The following is a 19337-nucleotide window of genomic DNA, read 5'->3' as shown; positions in this document are numbered from 1 at the left end:
CAGGTTCAGCACCAGCCATCACACCAGCCATCTCTCCTCCAGTCCAGATCCATCAGGCTGGGGAGCTGCCAGGAGGCATTGGTGGATGTGATTGGGGCATCCAGGGAACTGTACAATGGCTTTATGATGCTATATGTCCTGTGATGGACAGCTGTCTCACTCCCTGTCCTCTCCTCTCCTCTCCTCTCCTCTCCTCTCCTCTCCTCTCCTCTCCTCTCCTCTCCTCTCCTCTCCTCTCCTCTCCTCTCCTCTCCTCTCCTCTCCTGTCCTGTCCTGTCCTCTCCTCTCCTCTCCTCTCCTCTCCTCTCCTCTCCTCTCCTCTCCTCCAGTACTAATGTTCCAGGATGTGTGGGGCCGTAGTTTCTGCCGGACTATAGAGAAGCTGGTGGAGGTGGTCCAAGAGTACCCTGGGGAGGTGGAGCACATCTACAGCCCCTCCTGTGTGCCCCTGGTGCGCTGCGCTGGTTGCTGTGGCGATGAGAACCTGGAGTGTCATCCTACTCGGACCTCAAATGTCACCATGCAGGTAATAGGACACATCCCTTCTGAGGATGGATGCCATGTTGTGAGGTCGTCAGTGTATTTGATATTTGTATGCCAAGGCAAGGAAAAATGCTTTTTTCTACTTTTTCCCCTGCAACTTGTTCAACGTGTTCATTCTCAGCTGTTGAAAATCAAGCCAGCGGAGCAGGGTCAAGAATACGTTGAGATGACTTTTGTGGAGCACCAGACATGTGAATGTAGGTAAGAGAAAAAAAGACTTCCTGTTTTGGTAGTATGTGTTTGGTCACTGTAAACCAGCTGCATTGTAATATGATATTATGTAAAATGATATGACTGATGTTTATATAATTAATCAGTGGTGTTAATATTTAATTCCTAGAATCAGGAAGGCTGTGGTGAAAAGTGAAAGGTGAGCATGTCAATTGCCATAATGTACATTGTAAAGTTAGAGAGTGGGACAGAAATGTTGCTGTCTCTATAATACTTGATAGTTGAGCTCATATAGCTGATAATTTCTGCAGAAGGAGACAGAGAGGGAGAGGAAAGAAAAGAAAGGAGAGACAGAGAGTGAAAGATTGTGACAGGTGAGTAATGACGTCTGGAAAATTGAGCAAAACATTTGTCCATCATCATACATTACATCTTTCTATGTGAAGTAAAAATGCCCCACATATTAATGTATCATCTATCTCGTTTGTGTCCAAGGTGTCAGCCACCTCGCAGATAACTGCAGTAGCAGCCCTACACCTGTTGCAACCGGCATCTCTATTTATTCCCTGCCCAGCGCTAACAGTATCAAGAGTCTTCAAAACAAACACATCAATACTGTGTGTCTCCATGCACCTAGAGACTTAAGCAGCTGGGTTGTTATGGTGACAGGCCCTCTTGCTGTAGGGGAGTGTTTCCAACTTAGGTTCCACAGGAAGCACATGTTGCTTGGTGAAAAAAATACCTTGGTGACAACTGACCTGAGAGACATTTTTGTGAAGCAGTGCAATTGAAGACCAAACATTTAAAGGTTTTAAAGTTAAAATCATGATGGATGTTTTGCATAATTACATGATTATTATTGTTTAGTGTTGTTTATTTTATTGCTGTGGTTGTTTTAGCTGCTTATCCCATTTAACATGAATAGGCCTATTTATTAATAAATGTTCCATTCATGAACTTTCTATGTTGTTTCATTAAATCTTTAGGACTAACCGACTAACCAAATACTTGGGGTCCTCTCATGGCAAGCAGGTTCATTGGTAGACTAGCAACTCCTTTCCCAAAGGAATAAGTTATATTTAACTTTTTGTGTTGTGATATTAAACATTGTACTGTCATACATGGACTATGGACTAGTACAGTCAGTGAGTTTTCAGCCTTATGTGGAGTCTGGGCGTACTAAGTGCTCAGGAGCCCCTGCAGCAGCAACAGGACTATACTAGTAGAATATCACCCTCCAGTGGTTACAAATGGCATTTTCAGAGTAATTTTTTAAAAAGAGATTTGTTTAGGATGAGGTATAGAATTATATTATTGATATAATAGGTACAGTTATGTCCATCATAATTTTTTCATAGGACAAGGTGTTGGTGTACTTTTATTTAATTAAATATAAATATCATAAAATAACCACAAAATCAATATACATGTAGGCTATGCAATATACTGTAACATACACATTGTATTTTTCATCTTAATGTTTAAAAAAAAATCAGACAACAAGTCACTGCCCATGTAACATAATAGTCAATAACTCCAAAGCAAGTTGACCTACAAGTAGACCTTACAAGTAGACCTACACTGCAAGTAGACCTACACTGCAAGTAGACCTATACCCCAGTATCAATTTAAGGAGCTGCGTTAGAAAGAGCTGAGTTAAACCAACTTAAGCTATGAACAATCATGGAACTTGAACTGACTGGTTGCTGTGAAATGGCTAATTGGACCATATAAACTCTGTTAACATTTTAACTTGGTGATCAAGACCCTCAGACTAGGTGTGTTCCTTGTTTCTCTATTTCATTTATAGGCCTATAACCCTAGCCCTTAATGAATCACTAACCATCTGAATTCTTTAGCAATACAAGACCATCGCTTACTGAGAGGTCGACACGTCTGGTTAGCAGATATCACTGAATTTGTTCAGGAAATGTGTCATTCTACTGCTTATTAGGGCTGCTACTGCTGTCATTTCTGTTTCATGACTTACGGCGTTATTGTGTTTTTTTCCAGACTACGTTGTGTTTCTGATTCTTTCACAGCTGAACCAAATATTAAAATGAGTTGCTGCTCTTAGAGTTTCAATGTTCTCTATTCCCCTCTGTCATACACTCACCTCAAGTCATTTTACAATCTACACACTAATCGAGTACACTATCACATTGCCCTCCACCTGTGGTGGGTCTGTTTTTAACATGACTTTCATATTGGCATTTTTGTGTATTATCTGTTGAATAAAGCAGTGGGTTGATGTACAGAACCATGAATTACATTTCACGCTTAAGAGTAGAGAATTGTTTTATCATTTGTGCTTGTTGTGTATTTATTAGACAGTGTCCTTTAATATGACTAAGAACAAATTTGTTCTGGAGAAGTGTATGCCTATTTTATCTAAAAAATAAAATAGAATCTGTGATGTTGTAATCAAATATGATAAAGGATATGCCCAAATATCTGAGTGAGTATTATATATTGTAAATAGATATAGATATATTATATCTGTGAAGAGTGTGCAACAGTTAATAAAGAAATATATCATTGTCTTATGTGGCTCAAATATACTTTTGTGAGAAACCATTTGTTGAGAGGGTGGTGTGTGTACGTGCGTGTGAGTGAGAAAGATATATGTTGATCACAGTTCAATCTGTTTTGGATTATACCTAACAGTATACAGGATAATAATGGCACAGACAGTTACATATTATATTACACATCGCACATATGATGTTAATGTTGGTTCTGATCAAGCCATATCACGTGGGTCACGTTTGCTAAATACATCGCTCTGGTCGCAATGCCAATGTTGTACACCAATAGGAACGCTTGAAAAAAATAGAGGGAGTGACGTCTCCACAGTTTCCTTAGCAACGCCTGCTGCCCAGTTATACGGCAAAGGCTAGTGTTGAAATCCGTTTTAAATTGAAAAGTTTTGGTCTTTCATCGAAGCGAAAGCAATGCGAACTATTTTAGTTTAATAGTTGTGAATGTGAACACGTCTACGTTGTCGAATTTTCAAGAGGACTCAACACTTAAAGTAGGTACAAAACGATATATTTGATTTTGTGATCTCGTGATTGCATTGTTGGCAGTGCTCCGCCACTTTCAAAGTCCGATGTAGCCTACACAGCACCGTGTTTTGACTGAGCAGAGCCGGACAACAACAATCTCGGTTCAACCAGTCCAGACATGGCGGGCGAAGGGGCGCAGCGTAAACGACAAGCTAGCAAACACAGCTGGCTAATGCAGTTAGCTGTGTAGCTAACTTTAGAGATTGATATCCACCTCATTTTCGAACGCTTTTAAAAAACGGAAGCCAAACGGGGAGACTATGGATACAACTTCCCCCTGCGCTCGCGCTCTTCATGTGCGTGCCACTAGAAATCCCCGAATTAGCTGTGTCTGTTAGCAGAGGGACAAACTATTTTTATAGACGGACAGCTATTCCGAGAGAGCTCTACAACACCATGGCTGTAGTAAATTCTAAAGGGACTTCAGGTTACGAAAAAAAAGTACGGGAACTGTACAAATATCTGAACACTATGAGGTGGATATGAACACATACTACTCAATTACATGCTCGCTTACACATACGGACTTACACATACACTTGATCTCGCTCTCTTCTCTCACTCATGTCTTTCTCACTATTTTTTCTCCCTCTATTGTCGAGAACTGTTCTATAATTCAATATGTTTGTTTGTCTATGTATTTGTCTACATGTTTATATGTTTACAACAAGCAAAGAGAAGATATCAGAATAGGGGCATTGGGGAATAATAACATATTGTACGGGATACATATGTACTAGGGATGCGCGATATATTGGTGAACATATCAGAATCGGCCGATATTAGCTAAAAATGCCAACATGGGTATCAGCCGATTTCTAGTTGTTAAACTAGACCGATGTTAGAAATCAATGTCAAAGCTACTATGTATATCTTATATAAAGTAGGTACATGACATAATAACGCCACATTCCTAACCTAGCCCACACAATGTCTGCTGTGTGGATCGAGCAGTCAACATTTTGAGGAGTCATTTGAAAGAGTAAGAACATTTCAGCGAGACAACTCAAAGGCAAAATCCATTAAAGCCAAGATAATGGAATTCATTGCCCTTGACAATCAACCTTTCTCTGTCGTTGGGGATGTTGGCTTTCGTCACCGGTACACACTACCAAGTGTGCTATTGTTCAGATGTTGCCCTACCAGAGTTGCACAGTAATAGCGTCACTGCTGTTATCTTCACGACATACTATGGAACGCCGTTTGGGTCTTTGCGTGTCAAAAAAAGATAGTGTCACTGTCAAAGCTGTACAAAAAAACAAACACAGACCACGAACAATGTTTTTACAATACTGTGTTCATAATAAAGCATAATTTGTTCAATCGCAACTACTAGGGCAGCTAGTGTTAGCTTGGTACCTAGCTAGCACCAATACAACCAGCCTGAAAATAATAACCAGTAGGAACTGCAGTCATTTTCACTATTCTTAGCAATGATTAGGAATCCTTGTAAGTAAGTATTAACTTGTTGTTCGCCTATTAAAATTGAACTTCAGTTCATGAAAGTAAATAGCTAACCAGCTAATTAACCCTGTTGCCCAAAGATAGCTTCATCTGGCTAGGGAGGCTCAACTGAATGGGGTTATGAAGCTAGCCATAATAAGGATTACGCACAATAGTGGAATTTGCAGTTTGCCTTCAAAATAAAAGTATGCCATTGACAGTGATGCAAATGAATACATAGTAGAATTATGCTGTACTTTTATTTTGAAGGATAACCGCAAAGTCCACTATTGTGGCTTATCCTTATTGTGGCTAGCTTCACATAGATGGGTCCGAGCACCATTAATCAAATAAGAACTCTCTTATAAATTAGGGTTATTTTAGATGACGACACCTTGGCTAGCTAACTATATAGCTCCTGAAACAGATTCTCTTGTGTTATTTGACACCTGAAATAGTGTTATTTGACATGTCAAATGAACAACGAAAAAGCACAGCAGGTAAATGAAAGAAATAGGTTTGATTATGTTTTACTGGTAATGGAGACATATGTAAATGCCAACAAAATAACTTTTTGGTGTGTGTGTGTCCTTTATTTAACTAGGAAGTCAGTTAAGAACAAAGTTTTATTTACAATGATGGCCCGGACGGTGCTGGGCCAATTGTGCGTCGCCCTATGGGACTCCCAATCACGTCCGGATGTGATACAGCCAGGATTCGAACCAGGGACATTAGTGACGCAACTTGTACTGGGATGCAGTGCCTTAGACTGCTGTGTCCTTGAGTGTGTGTGTTAACTATTTAACTGTACTAGAATGCTTAAAAGGCCGCTTGAATTTTAAATATCGGTTATCGGTGTCATGTTTTTTGGTAAGGAAAATATTGGATATCGGTATTGGCCAAAAATGTCATATCGGTTCATCACTAATTTGTACTGTAATGAAGCCGTCTCTATAGTAATGCAAGGTCTCTTTCTCGATCATGTGAAACGTCAATTGCTATGGAAATGCTGGGATGTGTTTTTCAATGATGTTAAAGGTAATTATGATGCAACTATGATGGTGATACGATATGGATTACAATTATCATCCTGAATATTTAGGTTGCACTACATTTTACACACATAGACACTCAACCATGCAAATTGGCAGGGATATTAATTATTTGGACATCACACATTATAGTTTTACTCTTATACAGACATCATACACGCTCTCACTAAATCACGTCCAATATCATACACATCAATCTACTCAGATTTACTACATACATAATATCTTGTCTCAATTTCCTAACATCTGTGGCATTGGCTCACAGGAAAACAGGCAAGGGAATAAAAACAAATATTGCTAGAACCTATTTCTTGAATTCTAAATATCAGACATTTGAAAGCTCTAATTTTGACTGTCATAATACCTCTTATGACAGTAACTTTACAAGCACTAATTATGGTCAAATTAGACTGAGAAAAGTATCTAGTTATGCTAAGGGATGATAAGTATAGCTAGTTATAATTGTAACGGTTTAGCAGATTATAAAAAAAGATGTGTCTTTACGTGGCTAAAAGTTATAGGAAACTCACTCTACAGCCTTAGATGAAGTTGTGTGGAAAAAGGAATAGGGTGGTGAAATAATTTTCTGTCATGGACAAAGGAACTTGAAAGGTGTGATTTGATATTAATTAACAAAAATTTCGATCTGAATGTGCAATTTAGAGGTCGACCAATTATGATTTTTCAACGCCGATACCGATTTTATTGGAGGACCAAAAAAAGCCGACACCGATTAATCAGCCGATTTGTTTTTAATTATATATATGTGTGTAATAATGACAATTACAACAATACTCAATGAACACTTTTATTTTCACTTGACATAATAGATAAATAAAATCTATTTAGTCTCAAATAAATAATGAAACATGTTCAATTTGGTTTAAATAATGCAAAAACAGTGTTGGAGAAGAAAGTAAAAGTGCAGTATGTGCCATGTAAAAAAAGCTAACGTTTAAGTTCCATGCTCAGAACATGAGAGCATATGAAAGCTGGTGGTTCCTTTTAACATGAGTCTTCAATATTCTCAGTTAAGAAGTTTCAGGTTGTAGTTATAGGAATTATGATGCGTTGACTATTTCGCTCTATACCATTTTTATGTATTTCATATACCTTTGACTATTGGATGTTCTTATAGGCACCTTAGTATTGCCAAATTAATCTTGGGAGTTGATAGGCTTGAAGTCATAAACAGTGCTGTGCCTAAAGCATTGCTAAGAGCTGCTGGCAAACGCAGTAAAGTGCTTTTTGAATGAATGCTTACAAGCCTGCTGCTGCCTACCACTGCTCAGTCAGACTGCTCTATCAAATATCAAATCATATACTTAATTATAATATAATAAACACACAGAAATACAAGCCTTTGGTCATTAATATGGTCAAATCCGTAAACTGTCATTTAGAAAAAAAAAAGTTGTACATCTTCACACAGCTTGCAACGAGCCAGGCGGCCCAAACTCCTGCATATACTTTGACTCTGCTTGCACTGGGTGCAAGAGAGGTGACACAATTTCCCGAGTTAATATCGCCTGTTAACATTAATTTATTTGAACTAAATATGCAGGTTTCAAAAAATATACTTCTGTGTATTGATTTCAAGAAAGGCATTGATTTTTATGGTTATGTACATTTGTACAACAATTGTGCTTTTTTTGTGAATGCGCTTTTGTTAAATCATCACCCGTTTGGGGAAGTTGAAGAAGGCGGTTATTCTATGACAAATGAACAGGAAACCCTTTGATTATATGCAATGCAGGACAAGCTAGTTAACCAAGTAATATCATCAACCATGTGTAGTTAACTAGTAATTATGTGAAGATTGATTGTTTTTTATAAGATAAGTTTAATGCTAGCTATCAACTTACCTTGCTAGCTAGCAACTTACCTCCTTGCAGCCACAGGGTCCCTTTGATGCTAAACCGTGTAACAGGTGGTCAGCCTGCCATACAGTCTCCTCGTGGATTGCAATGTTATCGGCCATAATCGGCATCCAAAAAAGCCGATTGTTATGAAAACTTGAAATCGGCCCTAATTAATAGGCCATGCCGATTTAATCGGTCAACCTCTAGTACAAAGAGTCAGGAATGATTTGCATGGTAGGTGGATCTTTTTGAATATGAAAGTGAACGAAAAAGAGATTTGGCTCATTAATCTATACGGTCCAAATCAGGATGATCCATACTTCTTCGAAAATATTTATACCAATTTATTGAACTTACAGGCAACAAATAACAGTCTTGAAGGAGTTACCACAAATTCTGAGCACTTGTTGGCTGTTTTTCCTTCACTCTGCGGTCCAACTCATCCCAAACCATCTCAATTGGGTTGAGGTCGGGTGATTGTGGAGGCCAGGTCATCTGATGCAGCACTCCATCACTCTTACACAGCCTGGAGGTGTGTTTTGGGTCATTGTCCTGTTGAAAAACAAATGATAGTCCCACCAAGCGCAAAGCAGATGGGATGTTGTATCGCTGCAGAATGTTGTGGTAGCCATGCTGGTTAAGTGTGCCTTGATCTCTAAATAAATCACAGACGGCGTCACCAGCCAAGCACTCCCACACCATCACACCTCCTCCATGCTTCAAGGTGGGAACCACACATGCAAAGATCATCCATTCACCTACTCTGCGTCTCAAAGACATGGCGGTTGGAACCAAATATCTAAAATTTGGACTCATCAGATCAAAGAACAGATTTCCACCGGTCTAATGTCCATTGCTCATGTTTCTTGGCCTAAGCAAGTCTCTTCTTCTTATTGATGGCCTTTTAGTAGTGATTTCTTTGCAGCAATTCAACCATGAAGGCCTGATTCACGAAGTCTCCTCTGAACAGTTGATGTTGAGATGTGTCTATTACTTGAACTGTGAACCGTTTATTTTGGCTGCAATCTGAGGCTGGTAATTCTAACTCCTTATGATATAGGGGACGCTTGCGTCCCACTTGGCCAAAAGCCAGGGAAAATGCAGCGCGGCAAATTCAAATAAAATGATATAAAAATCAAACTTTCATTAAATCACACATGTAATATACTAAATTAAAGCTACACTCGTTGTGAATCCAGCCAACATGTCAGATTTTTAAAAGGCTTTTCGGCGAAAGCATAAGAAGCTATTATCTGATGATAGCACAACAGTAAACAAAGAGGGTATATTTCAACCCTGCAGGCGCTACACAAAACGTAGAAATAAAATATAAAACATGCCTTACCTTTGACAAGCTTCTTTTGTTGGCACTCCAATATGTCCCATAAACATCACAATTGGTCCTTTTGTTCGATTAATTCCGTCCATATATATCCAAAATGTCCATTTATTTGGCGCGTTTGATCCAGAAAAAAACAGCTTCCAAACGTCACTACAAAATATCTCAAAAGTTGCCTGTAAACTTTGCCAAAACATTTCAAACCTTTGTAATACAACTTTAGCTATTTTTAAACGTTAATAATCGATCAAATTGAAGATGGGTCTATCTGTTCAATACAGGAAGACAACAAACCAAGCTACTTTTCAAGTCTTACGCAACTCTCAAATAGTGTTACGCAGTTCCTAGATGGCCGTACTTCTTCATTGCACAAAGGAATAACCTCAACCAAATTCCAGACTGGTGGCATCCAGTGAAAGCGGTAGGAACTGAAAACAAGTTCCTAAGAAATATAGTTTCCCAATGAGAACTCATTGAACAGACAAAGACCTCAAAAAACGGTTAGTCCTCAGGGTTTTGCCTGCTACATAAGTTCTGTTATACTCACAGACATGATTCAAACATTTTTAGAAACTTCAGAGTGTTTTCTATCCAAATTTACTACTAATATGCATATCTTATATTCTTGGCATGATTAGCAGGAAGTTGAAATTGGGCATGCTATTTATCCAAAGGTGAAAATGCTGCCCCTTTTACCTTATGAAGCTAACTAACTTATCCTCTGCAGCAGAGGTAACTCTGGGTCTTCCTTTCCTGTGGCGGTCCTCATGAAAGCCAGTTTCATCACAGCGCTTGATGGTTTTTGCGACTGCACTTGAAGAAATTTGCAAAGTTCTTGACATTTTCTGCATGGAGTTACCTTCATGTCTTAAAGTAATGATGGACTGTCATGAAACATTTACGAACATTTGAACATCTTGGCCATGTTCTGTTATAATCTCCACCCAGCACAGCCAGAAGAGGACTGGCCACCCCTCATAGCCTAGTTCCTCTCTAGGTTTCTTCCTAGGTTTTGGCCTTTCTAGGGAGTTTTTCCTATCCACCGTGCTTCTACACCTGCATTGCTTGCTGTTTGGGGTTTTAGGCTGGGTTTCAGAACAGCACTTTGAGATATCAGCTGATGTAAGAAGGGCTATATAAATACATTTGATTTAATTTGATGCTTATTTGATCTGTTCTTGCCATAATATGGACTTGGTCTTTTACCAAATAGTATATTCTGTTTACCATTCCTACCTTGTCACAACACAACTGATTGGCAAACACATTAAGAAGGAAAGAAATTCCACAAATTAACTTTTAACAAAGCACACCTGTTAATCGAAATTCATTCCAGGTGACTATCTCATGAAGCTGGTTGAGAGAATACCGAGAGTGTGCAAAGCTGTCATCAAGGCAAAGGGTGGCTACTTTGAAGAATCTCAAATATATAAAATATATTTTGATTTGATTAACACTTTTTTGGTTACTACATGATTCCATATGTGTTTATTTCATAGTTTAGATGTCTTCACTATTATTTTACAATGTAGAACATTTTAAAAATAAAGATACCCTGGAATGAGTTGGTGTGTGGTACTTGTGGTATATATATATATATATATATATATATATATATATATATATATATATATATATATATACCACATTTATATATCTCTATCCACATTTAATATATATATCTCTATCCACATTTAATATATATATATCTCTATCCACATTTAATATATATATATATATATATATATATATATATATATATATATACTGCTCAAAAAAATAAAGGGAACACTAAAATAACACATCCTAGATCTGAGTGAATGAAATATTCTTATTAAATACTTTTTTCTTTACATAGTTGAATGTGCTGACAACAAAATCACACAAAAACTATCAATGGAAATCAAATGTATCAACCCATGGAGGTCTGGATTTGGAGTCACACTCAAAATTAAAGTGGAAAACCACACTACAGGTTGATCCAACTTTGATGTAATGTCCTTAAAACAAGTCAAAATGAGGCTCAGTAGTGTGTGTGGCCTCCACGTGCCTGTATAACCTCCCTACAACGCCTGGGCATGCTCCTGCTGAGGTGGCGGATGGTCTCCTGAGGGATCTCCACCCAGACCTGGACTAAAGCATCTGCCAACTCCTGGACAGTCTGTGGTGCAACGTGGCATTGGTGGATGGAGCGAGACATGATGTCCCAGATGTGCTAAATTGGATTCAGGTCTGGGGAACGGACGGGCCAGTCCATAGCATCAATGCCTTCCTCTTGCAGGAACTGCTGACACACTCCAGCCACATGAGGTCTAGCATTGTCTTGCATTAGGAGGAACCCAGGACCAACCGCACCAGCATATGGTCTCACAAGGGGTCTGAGGATCTCATCTTGGTACCTAATGGCAGTCAGGCTACCTCTGGCGAGCACATGGAGAAGAAAAGAAAAGAAAAAGAAATGCCACCCCACACTATGACTGACCCACCGCCAAACCGGTCATGCTGGAGGATGTTGCAGGCAGCAGAACGTTCTCCACGGCGTCTCCAGACTCTGTCACGTCTGTCACATGTGCTCAATGTGAACCTGCTTTCATCTGTGAAGAGCACAGGGCGCCAGTGGCGAATTTGCCAATCTTGGTGTTCTCTGGCAAATGCCAAACGTCCTGCACGGTGTTGGGCTGTAAGCACAACCCCCACCTGTGGACGTCGGGCCCTCATACCAACCTCATGGAGTCTGTTTCTGACCGTTTGAGCAGACACATGCACATTTGTGGCCTGCTGGAGGTCATTTTGCAAGGCTCTGGCAGTGCTCCTCCTGCTCCTCCTTGCACAAAGGCGGAGGTAGCGGTTCTGCTGCTGGGTTGTTGGCCTCCTCCACGTCTCCTGATGTACTGGCCTGTCTCCTGGTAGCGCCTCCATGCTCTGGACACTACGCTGACAGACACAGCAAACCTTCTTGCCACAGCTCGCATTGATGTGCCATCCTGGATGAGCTGCACTACCTGAGCTACTTGTGTGGGTTGTAGACTCCGTCTCATGCTACCACTAGAGTGAAAGCACCGCCAGCATTCAAAAGTGACCAAAACATCAGCCAGGAAGCATAGGAACTGAGAAGTGGTTTGTGGTCACCACCTGCAGAACCACTCCTTTATTGGGGGTGTCTTGCTAATTGCCTATAATTTCCACCTGTTGTCTATTCCATTTGCACAACAGCATGTGAAATTTATTGTCAATCAGTGTTGCTTCCTAAGTGGACAGTTTGATTTCACAGAAATAGACTTAGAGTTACATTGTGTTGTTTAAGTGTTCCCTTTTATTTTTTTGAGCAGTGTATATATATATTTATATTGCTAAACAGGTAGGGCTCAAAACAGGTTTGGCTCTGCCGGGTCGACCCTGCTGATGATGTGCCTGGACCTTGTCGGCTAGTTTGCTTAGAAAAAAAACATAACTGCCCCAAATGGTTGCCCAATCAGGCAGGCTTGATGCAGTTCTTTCGAGGTGAATATGCATTCAAAAGGCAGGCTTTTGCGTGGTTATACAAATGACAGGCTATTCACTGCAGTTTACAGCCTAGACTAGAGTTGTGTACTAACTTAGTGAAGTTCTTCATTACTTTGTGTTGTTGTAGCCTAGGTATGATACATGTCTTGTCCCTAGAACAATAGGTTAGCTTTTCTAGCTAGGTGTGCACCAGTGTACTAGGAGGGAGCGCACTCAGCCCAACCTCGGGAGCGCATGTAGTGTAGAGGCAACCTATGATTTCGTTATCTGATTTAACTTTTTTTTATTTCGCTGTGTAAATGGACTGGATATATTCACTGTGATATTAAGCCTAATGTTGAACTATGAATTATGGGCAAATATGCATTCGCATCTTAGGCTATAGCCTACATCTCGAGCCTGTCTGTCATCATTCTTCTGTTGCGCAATTACGCACCTGGCCTCTCCACTGCCATGGCTATTCCTCTTAAATCTTGTGGCTTCTCAGGAAAATACAGTCTACAAAAACTTATTTCGACTGATTTTCTTTAGCCTACTAAGAGCCTATTGGAGGAGAGATGCACGCTTGCTCTTCTTGCTGAATGTAAAATAGGCTACAGCATTAAGAATGCGCGGAGAGTTGGATAAGTCCATATTTTCTTATAGTAGCAGGCCTATCTTCACCAGGCTACATCCTGACAAAATACACTATGAGTAGCCTGCTAATGTACCTTTCTGGACCTTCTAAACTGTTGAGAATAGACCCAAACTGATCCAAATGGTTGCATAACAAAGGCTTAGGCTGTAGGACTATGCAGTTATTTAGGCATTAAATAAAATAGAACGTTTGAACGGTTATTCAAATTTGTCTAAATCGCTGCAGTTTACAGCCTTTTAGACAATAATTTTGTACTCACTTGATAACAATACATTCCTCATTGCATTGTTTTTTTTAGCCCAGGTATAATATTTTTCTTGTCTAAAAATGTAGGCCTATCAATAGTGAAGCTTTGCGTTCACAGGAAAAACATTTTTAAATTCTAGGCCTAATAGCCTATTCAGGGAAAGAAGCAGGCTTGCTCTTGCTAATTGCTCAATGTAAAACAGGCCTACAGCATAGAAAATGCATGTCGGGGTTAAGTTTTAGGAGAGAAAGTGCATTGGTGTGATCATTTTTAGCCTGTTATGATAACATTGTTGTACTGATGCGTTGCAAATAGTTGCACAGGACATACAGAGAGATGAGCTCAGTGAAAAAGAAGACCAAAAGGAATTGACAACCATTAGAAACATGGAAATAGGGCCTCCTGAGTGGCGCAGTGGTCTAAGGCATTGCATCGCCGTGCTAGAGGGTGTCACTACAGATCCATGTTCGATCCCGGGCTGTGTCGCAACCCGCCGCGACTGGGAGACCCATGAGACGGTGCACAATTCGTCCGGGTTAGGGGAGGGTTTGGTTGGCTGGGATGTCCTTGTCCCATCGCGCTCTAGCAACTCCTTGTGGCGGCCGGACGCATGCACGCATGCACGCTGACTTCAGGGCTCCAGCTGTACTGTGTTTCCTCCAACACATTGGTACGGCTGGCTTCCGGGTTAAGCGAGCAGTGTGTCAAGAAGCAGTGCGGCTTGTCGGGTCGTGTTTCGGAGGACGGATGGCTCTCAACCTTTGCCTCTCCCCAGTTCGTACAAAATTGGGGAGAAAAAGGGATAATAAGTACAAAACAAGAATAATGGAAACATTGAAATCACTTACAAACCACTTGAGCAATGAGACAATGACATGTTGTATAAGACGTGCAGGCTAAACTGCATTTGTTGTTGAATTGATCAATTTAAATACGAGTTAGGCCTAATATTATTTTTCATTAGGACTACATGTACATGGAAGTATTACTTGCAGTTGTCACTATGACAATGATCACACCCTGAAAGCACTGAATGGGCTGAACCAGTATATGCGTTAGAGACCTCATGAATGGTCTGTTTTGCCACTTTATTAATAGGCAGCATGCAGTTGCATGCCTTGATCAGTTGATTGACAGGTGTAGGACTGTAAAACAAACATTCCTCTAGTGTGGATGCCCACCTTTGTTTTTATAGTTAATAGCCTATAGTTTATCATTATAGTTGAATTAAATTAATATGAAATTACACTTGTGTACTTTACTTTTATACTCTATAAATGTACTCTTTTAAATCACCGGCGTGCTGCAGTAGAGCGGAAGTCTAAAGCATCACTTCCGTTGTTTGGCTTTGCCCATAGCAACGTTTGAAAATGAGGTGGATCGCTAGTAAGCTGTTATTGGCTTGCTCTCTTGACAGTACGCAAGCGTGATTATTGTGGCTAACTGTTTGTTGTTTGTTACTGTCTGCTAACGTTAGCTAGATTGCTTGCCTAGTGAATTTTACTCCATATGCGGCTAGGTTGAAACTGTTGTTAAATGTTTCATGTGATGTGTAGCCTTACTACACTGTGATTATTGGCTCTAACTATAACTTTTTTTTATTTCTATGATTAGGACGATTCAACCCCATTGTAGATGGTTTGGTTTGAGAGGTCCAAGGAAGAGCAAAGATGAGCAAACCACAGAGCCACAGGAGGCCCTCATCCACTATGATGTACCACCTGAGAGCATCTAAGCCAGAGTCTGAGAGGGACTCCGGTTTCTCAGGTGTTACAAACACACAAATGTACACCCTGCCTCTCTATCAACTCTAATCCAGGAATCTAGGCCATCACCATTTCCTCAGCGAAATTGTTGTTTTGAGCACCAGGAGTGGTGACCTATTTTTTTTTTTTTGTTGCTGTGGGTTCACTCAGCTATGACTAGGTCAGGGCATGATTCCCATGGAATCTTTACTGTGGCTGTGGAGTTATTACCTCAAGCTGTTATCTCTCTGTTACCCTTGCAAATATTTCCAAAATTGCTCTTCAAGATCTTGGCACAAAAAGAAAACAAAGGCGGTGGTGTTTCTATTAATGTTTTGTTTTGTTTTGTTTTTTTCTCCTTTCCAGATGCCAGCTCTGGGTACCAGAATGTGATGGACCAAACTGACTCGGAGGACATGGTGAGGTCCCCAGGTCCCCAGGTGGCTGTAGCCGGAGGATCCTTCCCTGGCCTCTCCCCCATGATCATCATGAACAACATAGTCCTGAATCTGGTACTGTAGACTAAACTGAGCCTTGTTTGTGACCTATGTGCTATTATTCTCTGCTCAGCTTGTAGTTCAGTTGTACTGTGGTTGGGTTTATTAGCTTCAATGTTCCAGGGCTCTACAGTGACCTTTTTTTTTACAAGGAGCACGTGTCCTCCTAAGTGGAAAAAAATGTAGCACAATGAAAAATATTTTAGTTACTAAAGCGGCAATCCGCATTTGAAACAATAACAAACCATTTTCCCCACCAGTGTTTTGGTAAAAGGTTGAGGAACGGGGCTGGAGGAATGTAACCACCCTCAAAATCATAGAAAGAGCTATGGATGCAAGGACTGACCATACATGATATCAACATTATAGTTTTAACCATTTAACCACACAAGATACTTTTACTTTGTTTACAAACATTGGAAAACATGTTTTATATTTTGGCTTCTAATGGGGTAAGACGGTTGAACTTAGCTAATGGGGCATAAATAAGTTATGCTCTTCAAGAATCAATGGGTTTATATCATTAATATATGTCCAAAAATTGATGTAATAAGTGCAGATTGGTGCTTTAATTATAAGACTTGCCAGAAATTACAACATAGTGTTAGGAGCACCAGAAAATGTGATTTTTTTTAAGATTGAGATAATATCCTACATTTGGCCTATATCTCCTGAAGAAGCTCTCCCATGTCTTTTCTGTCTGTGCCACGACATGTTTGCATACTACTGAGGCTGAGGGACAGCGAAGAAATCATTACAACAATTATTACCTTGGTGATTCTTTTTTTATCTAGGGGCACTGGTGCTCCCAGATAAAAAAATTCCAGCACAGCAAAATATTTAGGAGCAAATGCCCTTAAATGGTATCACTGTAGAGCCCTACATTGCTTTAACACAGGTAACAATTACAGTACTGTATTCTTCTTTGTCAATTACCATCTTTTTGTATGATCTAATGAGTGAGATGGTATTATGATGCCCCCAGCCAAGCCCAATGTCTCCAGTAGTAAAGCCCTGGGGCTTCCCTTCCTCCCTGGAGATTCTCCCCCAGTCCCAGGTGATCCTCCTCCATCCCATGGTCCCCAACGGCAGCAACAACATCAGTAACAACATCTCTCCAAAGCGTTCCTCAGACAAGCACCGGGACTCAAAGAATAACTACCTGCCCATACTGAAATCTTATCCCAAAATCGCCCCTCACCCTGGGGAGAGCTCCTCCAGGAGGCAGGGGGCCTCTTCGGCTGAGAGAGGAAGTTCAACGCCTGGGTATCACGGGAGGCGTAACCGGTGGTATCGTCACCATGGTGACAAACTGTACAGCTCCCATAGCCCCCAGCCAAGGCCTCTGACACCCCTCCAAACAGTGGCCACCATAGAGGTTGTGGACAAACAAACACAGCTGGCCAGCTCTCAGAAGCTGCCAATACCTCAGTTCCTAGGCATGCCTCACTCCCTGGGCACTGAGGCCACTGCTGTGGTCTCCAATAAATGTGCACCTGTGTCAGAGGCAAGCAGTTGCCAGGGCGACAACGACCGCTGCCAAGATGGCCTGTCCACAGACAACAACAAAGGTAAACGCTTCAGCAACACCTACAACATCCTCAGCAACTCTGGCCTGCTGGGCATAACGCTACGCATCAAGGAGCTGATCAGGCAGAACCGGCGCACCCAGGGCCATTTGAAGCAGCTGCAGGAGCAGACAGATCTGTTTGTGGAGGCCCTGGGCAGTGGTGACCCCCTGGTCTGGACAAGGCTCCAGCTGACCCTGCAGGTAGACACAGACCCTGCCAGGGCTGAGGAGGGGCAGTGTCAGGCCATGGATCCACAGGTTATCCTGGCATAAGACACTAGCAGAAGGAGGTGCATGGATCATAAGCACACCTGCTGTAAACCAGTACAAATGGAGAAACGTGCTTAACCCTTGAACCCTTGCCTATAATCAGTGTTCGGTTTAAATAGCAAGTACTGCTTGCAATAGGGCTATGGCTTCTAGATTAATACATCTATCAATACATGCAGGGAATAGGTATGGATAAAATAATACAATGAATTAATCCGTACCTGGCCAGAACAGTAACTGCTTTATTATGGGAGAAACATCACTTTATGACAACGATAATCATTTTTGGGACCAAATTGTAAAGAGGATTTAAGTACACCAAACATTAGAGTTTTGTGTACATTTAAAACTTTAACCAATAAGGGGAGATTAGGAACAGCTCTAAGAATATTTCATAGTTGATAGTTGAGAATATTTTAGCTAGCCTAGCAATATGTCCTCTTCAGTATTTGTCAGTACTAGACTAGCACAGCGCTCAACTGTATATTACTGATTGTGATTCTTTAGAGGGCTGTACATAAAGCTTTTGTATTATGATGTCTTTTTTTAGGTATGTACATCTAGTGAAATATGGCCTTGTCCTTGATGTTGCTATTTCTTTTAAACCTGCCTTTGAATTAGGACAACATCAATAACTGAATAGAGTACAGTTAAACACCATAGTTACAATGCATATTTTATTAATTAAAGACCAAAAAATGAATGCCTGTTAAATGCAGAAAATTATAGCTACTGAAGTGACGGCACCCATTCTTATGTATGTTATTGAAATACTGTCTTGCATTATACACTGAACAAAAATATAAACGCAACATGTAAAGTGTTGGTCCCATGTTTCATGAGCTGAAATAAAAGTTCTCAGAAAGGTTCCATACGCAAAAAAGCTTCTTTCTGTCAAAAACAAAGATAACAGCCCTGTTAATGAACATTTCTCCTTTGCCAAGATAATCCATCCACCTGACAGGTGTGGCATATCAAGAATCTGATTAAATAGCATGATCATTACACAGGTGCAACATGTGCTGGGGACAATAAGGCCACTCTAAAATGTGCAGTTGCCACAGATGTCTCAAGTCTTTTGAGGGAGTGTGCAATTGGCATGCAGACTGCAAGAATGTCTACCTGAGCTTTTGCCATAGAATGTAATGTTAATTTCTCTACCATAAGCCACCTCCAACATTGTTTTATAGAATCTGGCAGTACATCAAATCGGCCTCACAATGCAGACGACGTGTATGGTGTTGTGTGGGCAAGCGCTTTGCTGACGTCAACGTTGTGATCAGAGTGCCCCATGGTGGCGGTTGGCTTATGGTATGGGCAGGCATAAGCTGTGGACAACAAACCCAATTGCATTTTATCGAAGGCAATTTGAATGCACAGAGATACGTG

The 19337-nt window shown here is 40.5% G+C and overlaps 2 protein-coding genes across 6 annotated transcripts in view; both read left to right on the top strand.

Annotated features, from left to right (window-relative positions):
- pgfb (placental growth factor b) overlaps window positions 1–3249 on the top strand; it is a 30033-nt gene extending 26784 nt beyond the window's left edge. The window contains exons 3-7 of the mRNA XM_021584900.2: window positions 330–526; window positions 665–744; window positions 884–913; window positions 1026–1088; window positions 1210–3249. Coding sequence (XP_021440575.1) covers window positions 330–526; window positions 665–744; window positions 884–913; window positions 1026–1088; window positions 1210–1231 — 392 coding nt within the window. The 3' untranslated portion in view covers window positions 1232–3249. The remainder of the gene's footprint in view (window positions 1–329; window positions 527–664; window positions 745–883; window positions 914–1025; window positions 1089–1209) is intronic.
- Window positions 3250–3557: 308 nt separating this feature from the next.
- Window positions 3558–18831, top strand: cipca (CLOCK-interacting pacemaker a). 5 transcript variants are annotated; one of them, XM_036962433.1, is made up of 4 exons: window positions 3558–3752; window positions 15481–15633; window positions 15978–16123; window positions 17094–18831. In XM_036962433.1, the coding sequence occupies exons 2-4, from the start codon at window positions 15537–15539 to the stop codon at window positions 17949–17951; spliced, it is 1101 nt and encodes a 366-aa protein (XP_036818328.1). In that variant the 5' UTR covers window positions 3558–3752; window positions 15481–15536; the 3' UTR covers window positions 17952–18831. The 5 variants fall into 5 exon arrangements, with proteins under 5 accessions (XP_036818328.1, XP_021440554.1, XP_021440556.1 ...); XM_021584879.2 differs by having other exon boundaries at window positions 3559–3748; XM_021584881.2 differs by lacking the exon at window positions 15481–15633 and having other exon boundaries at window positions 3559–3748.
- The last annotated feature ends 506 nt before the right edge of the window (window positions 18832–19337 follow it).

Source organism: Oncorhynchus mykiss, chromosome 25 (genome assembly GCF_013265735.2).
Source record: "Oncorhynchus mykiss isolate Arlee chromosome 25, USDA_OmykA_1.1, whole genome shotgun sequence".
NCBI lineage: Eukaryota > Metazoa > Chordata > Actinopteri > Salmoniformes > Salmonidae > Oncorhynchus > Oncorhynchus mykiss.
Note: the sequence above shows the minus strand (reverse complement) of the source record. Positions and strands in the feature narration are given on the sequence as shown.

Bases quoted from the DNA above. Each gene is read 5' to 3' on its own strand.
- cipca (XM_021584878.2), top strand. From the start codon at position 15,785: ATGACTAGGTCAGGGCATGATTCCCATGGAATCTTTACTGTGGCTGTG. The intron at 16,124-17,093 runs GTACTGTAGACT...TGATGCCCCCAG, and splicing joins ACAACATAGTCCTGAATCTG to CCAAGCCCAATGTCTCCAGT.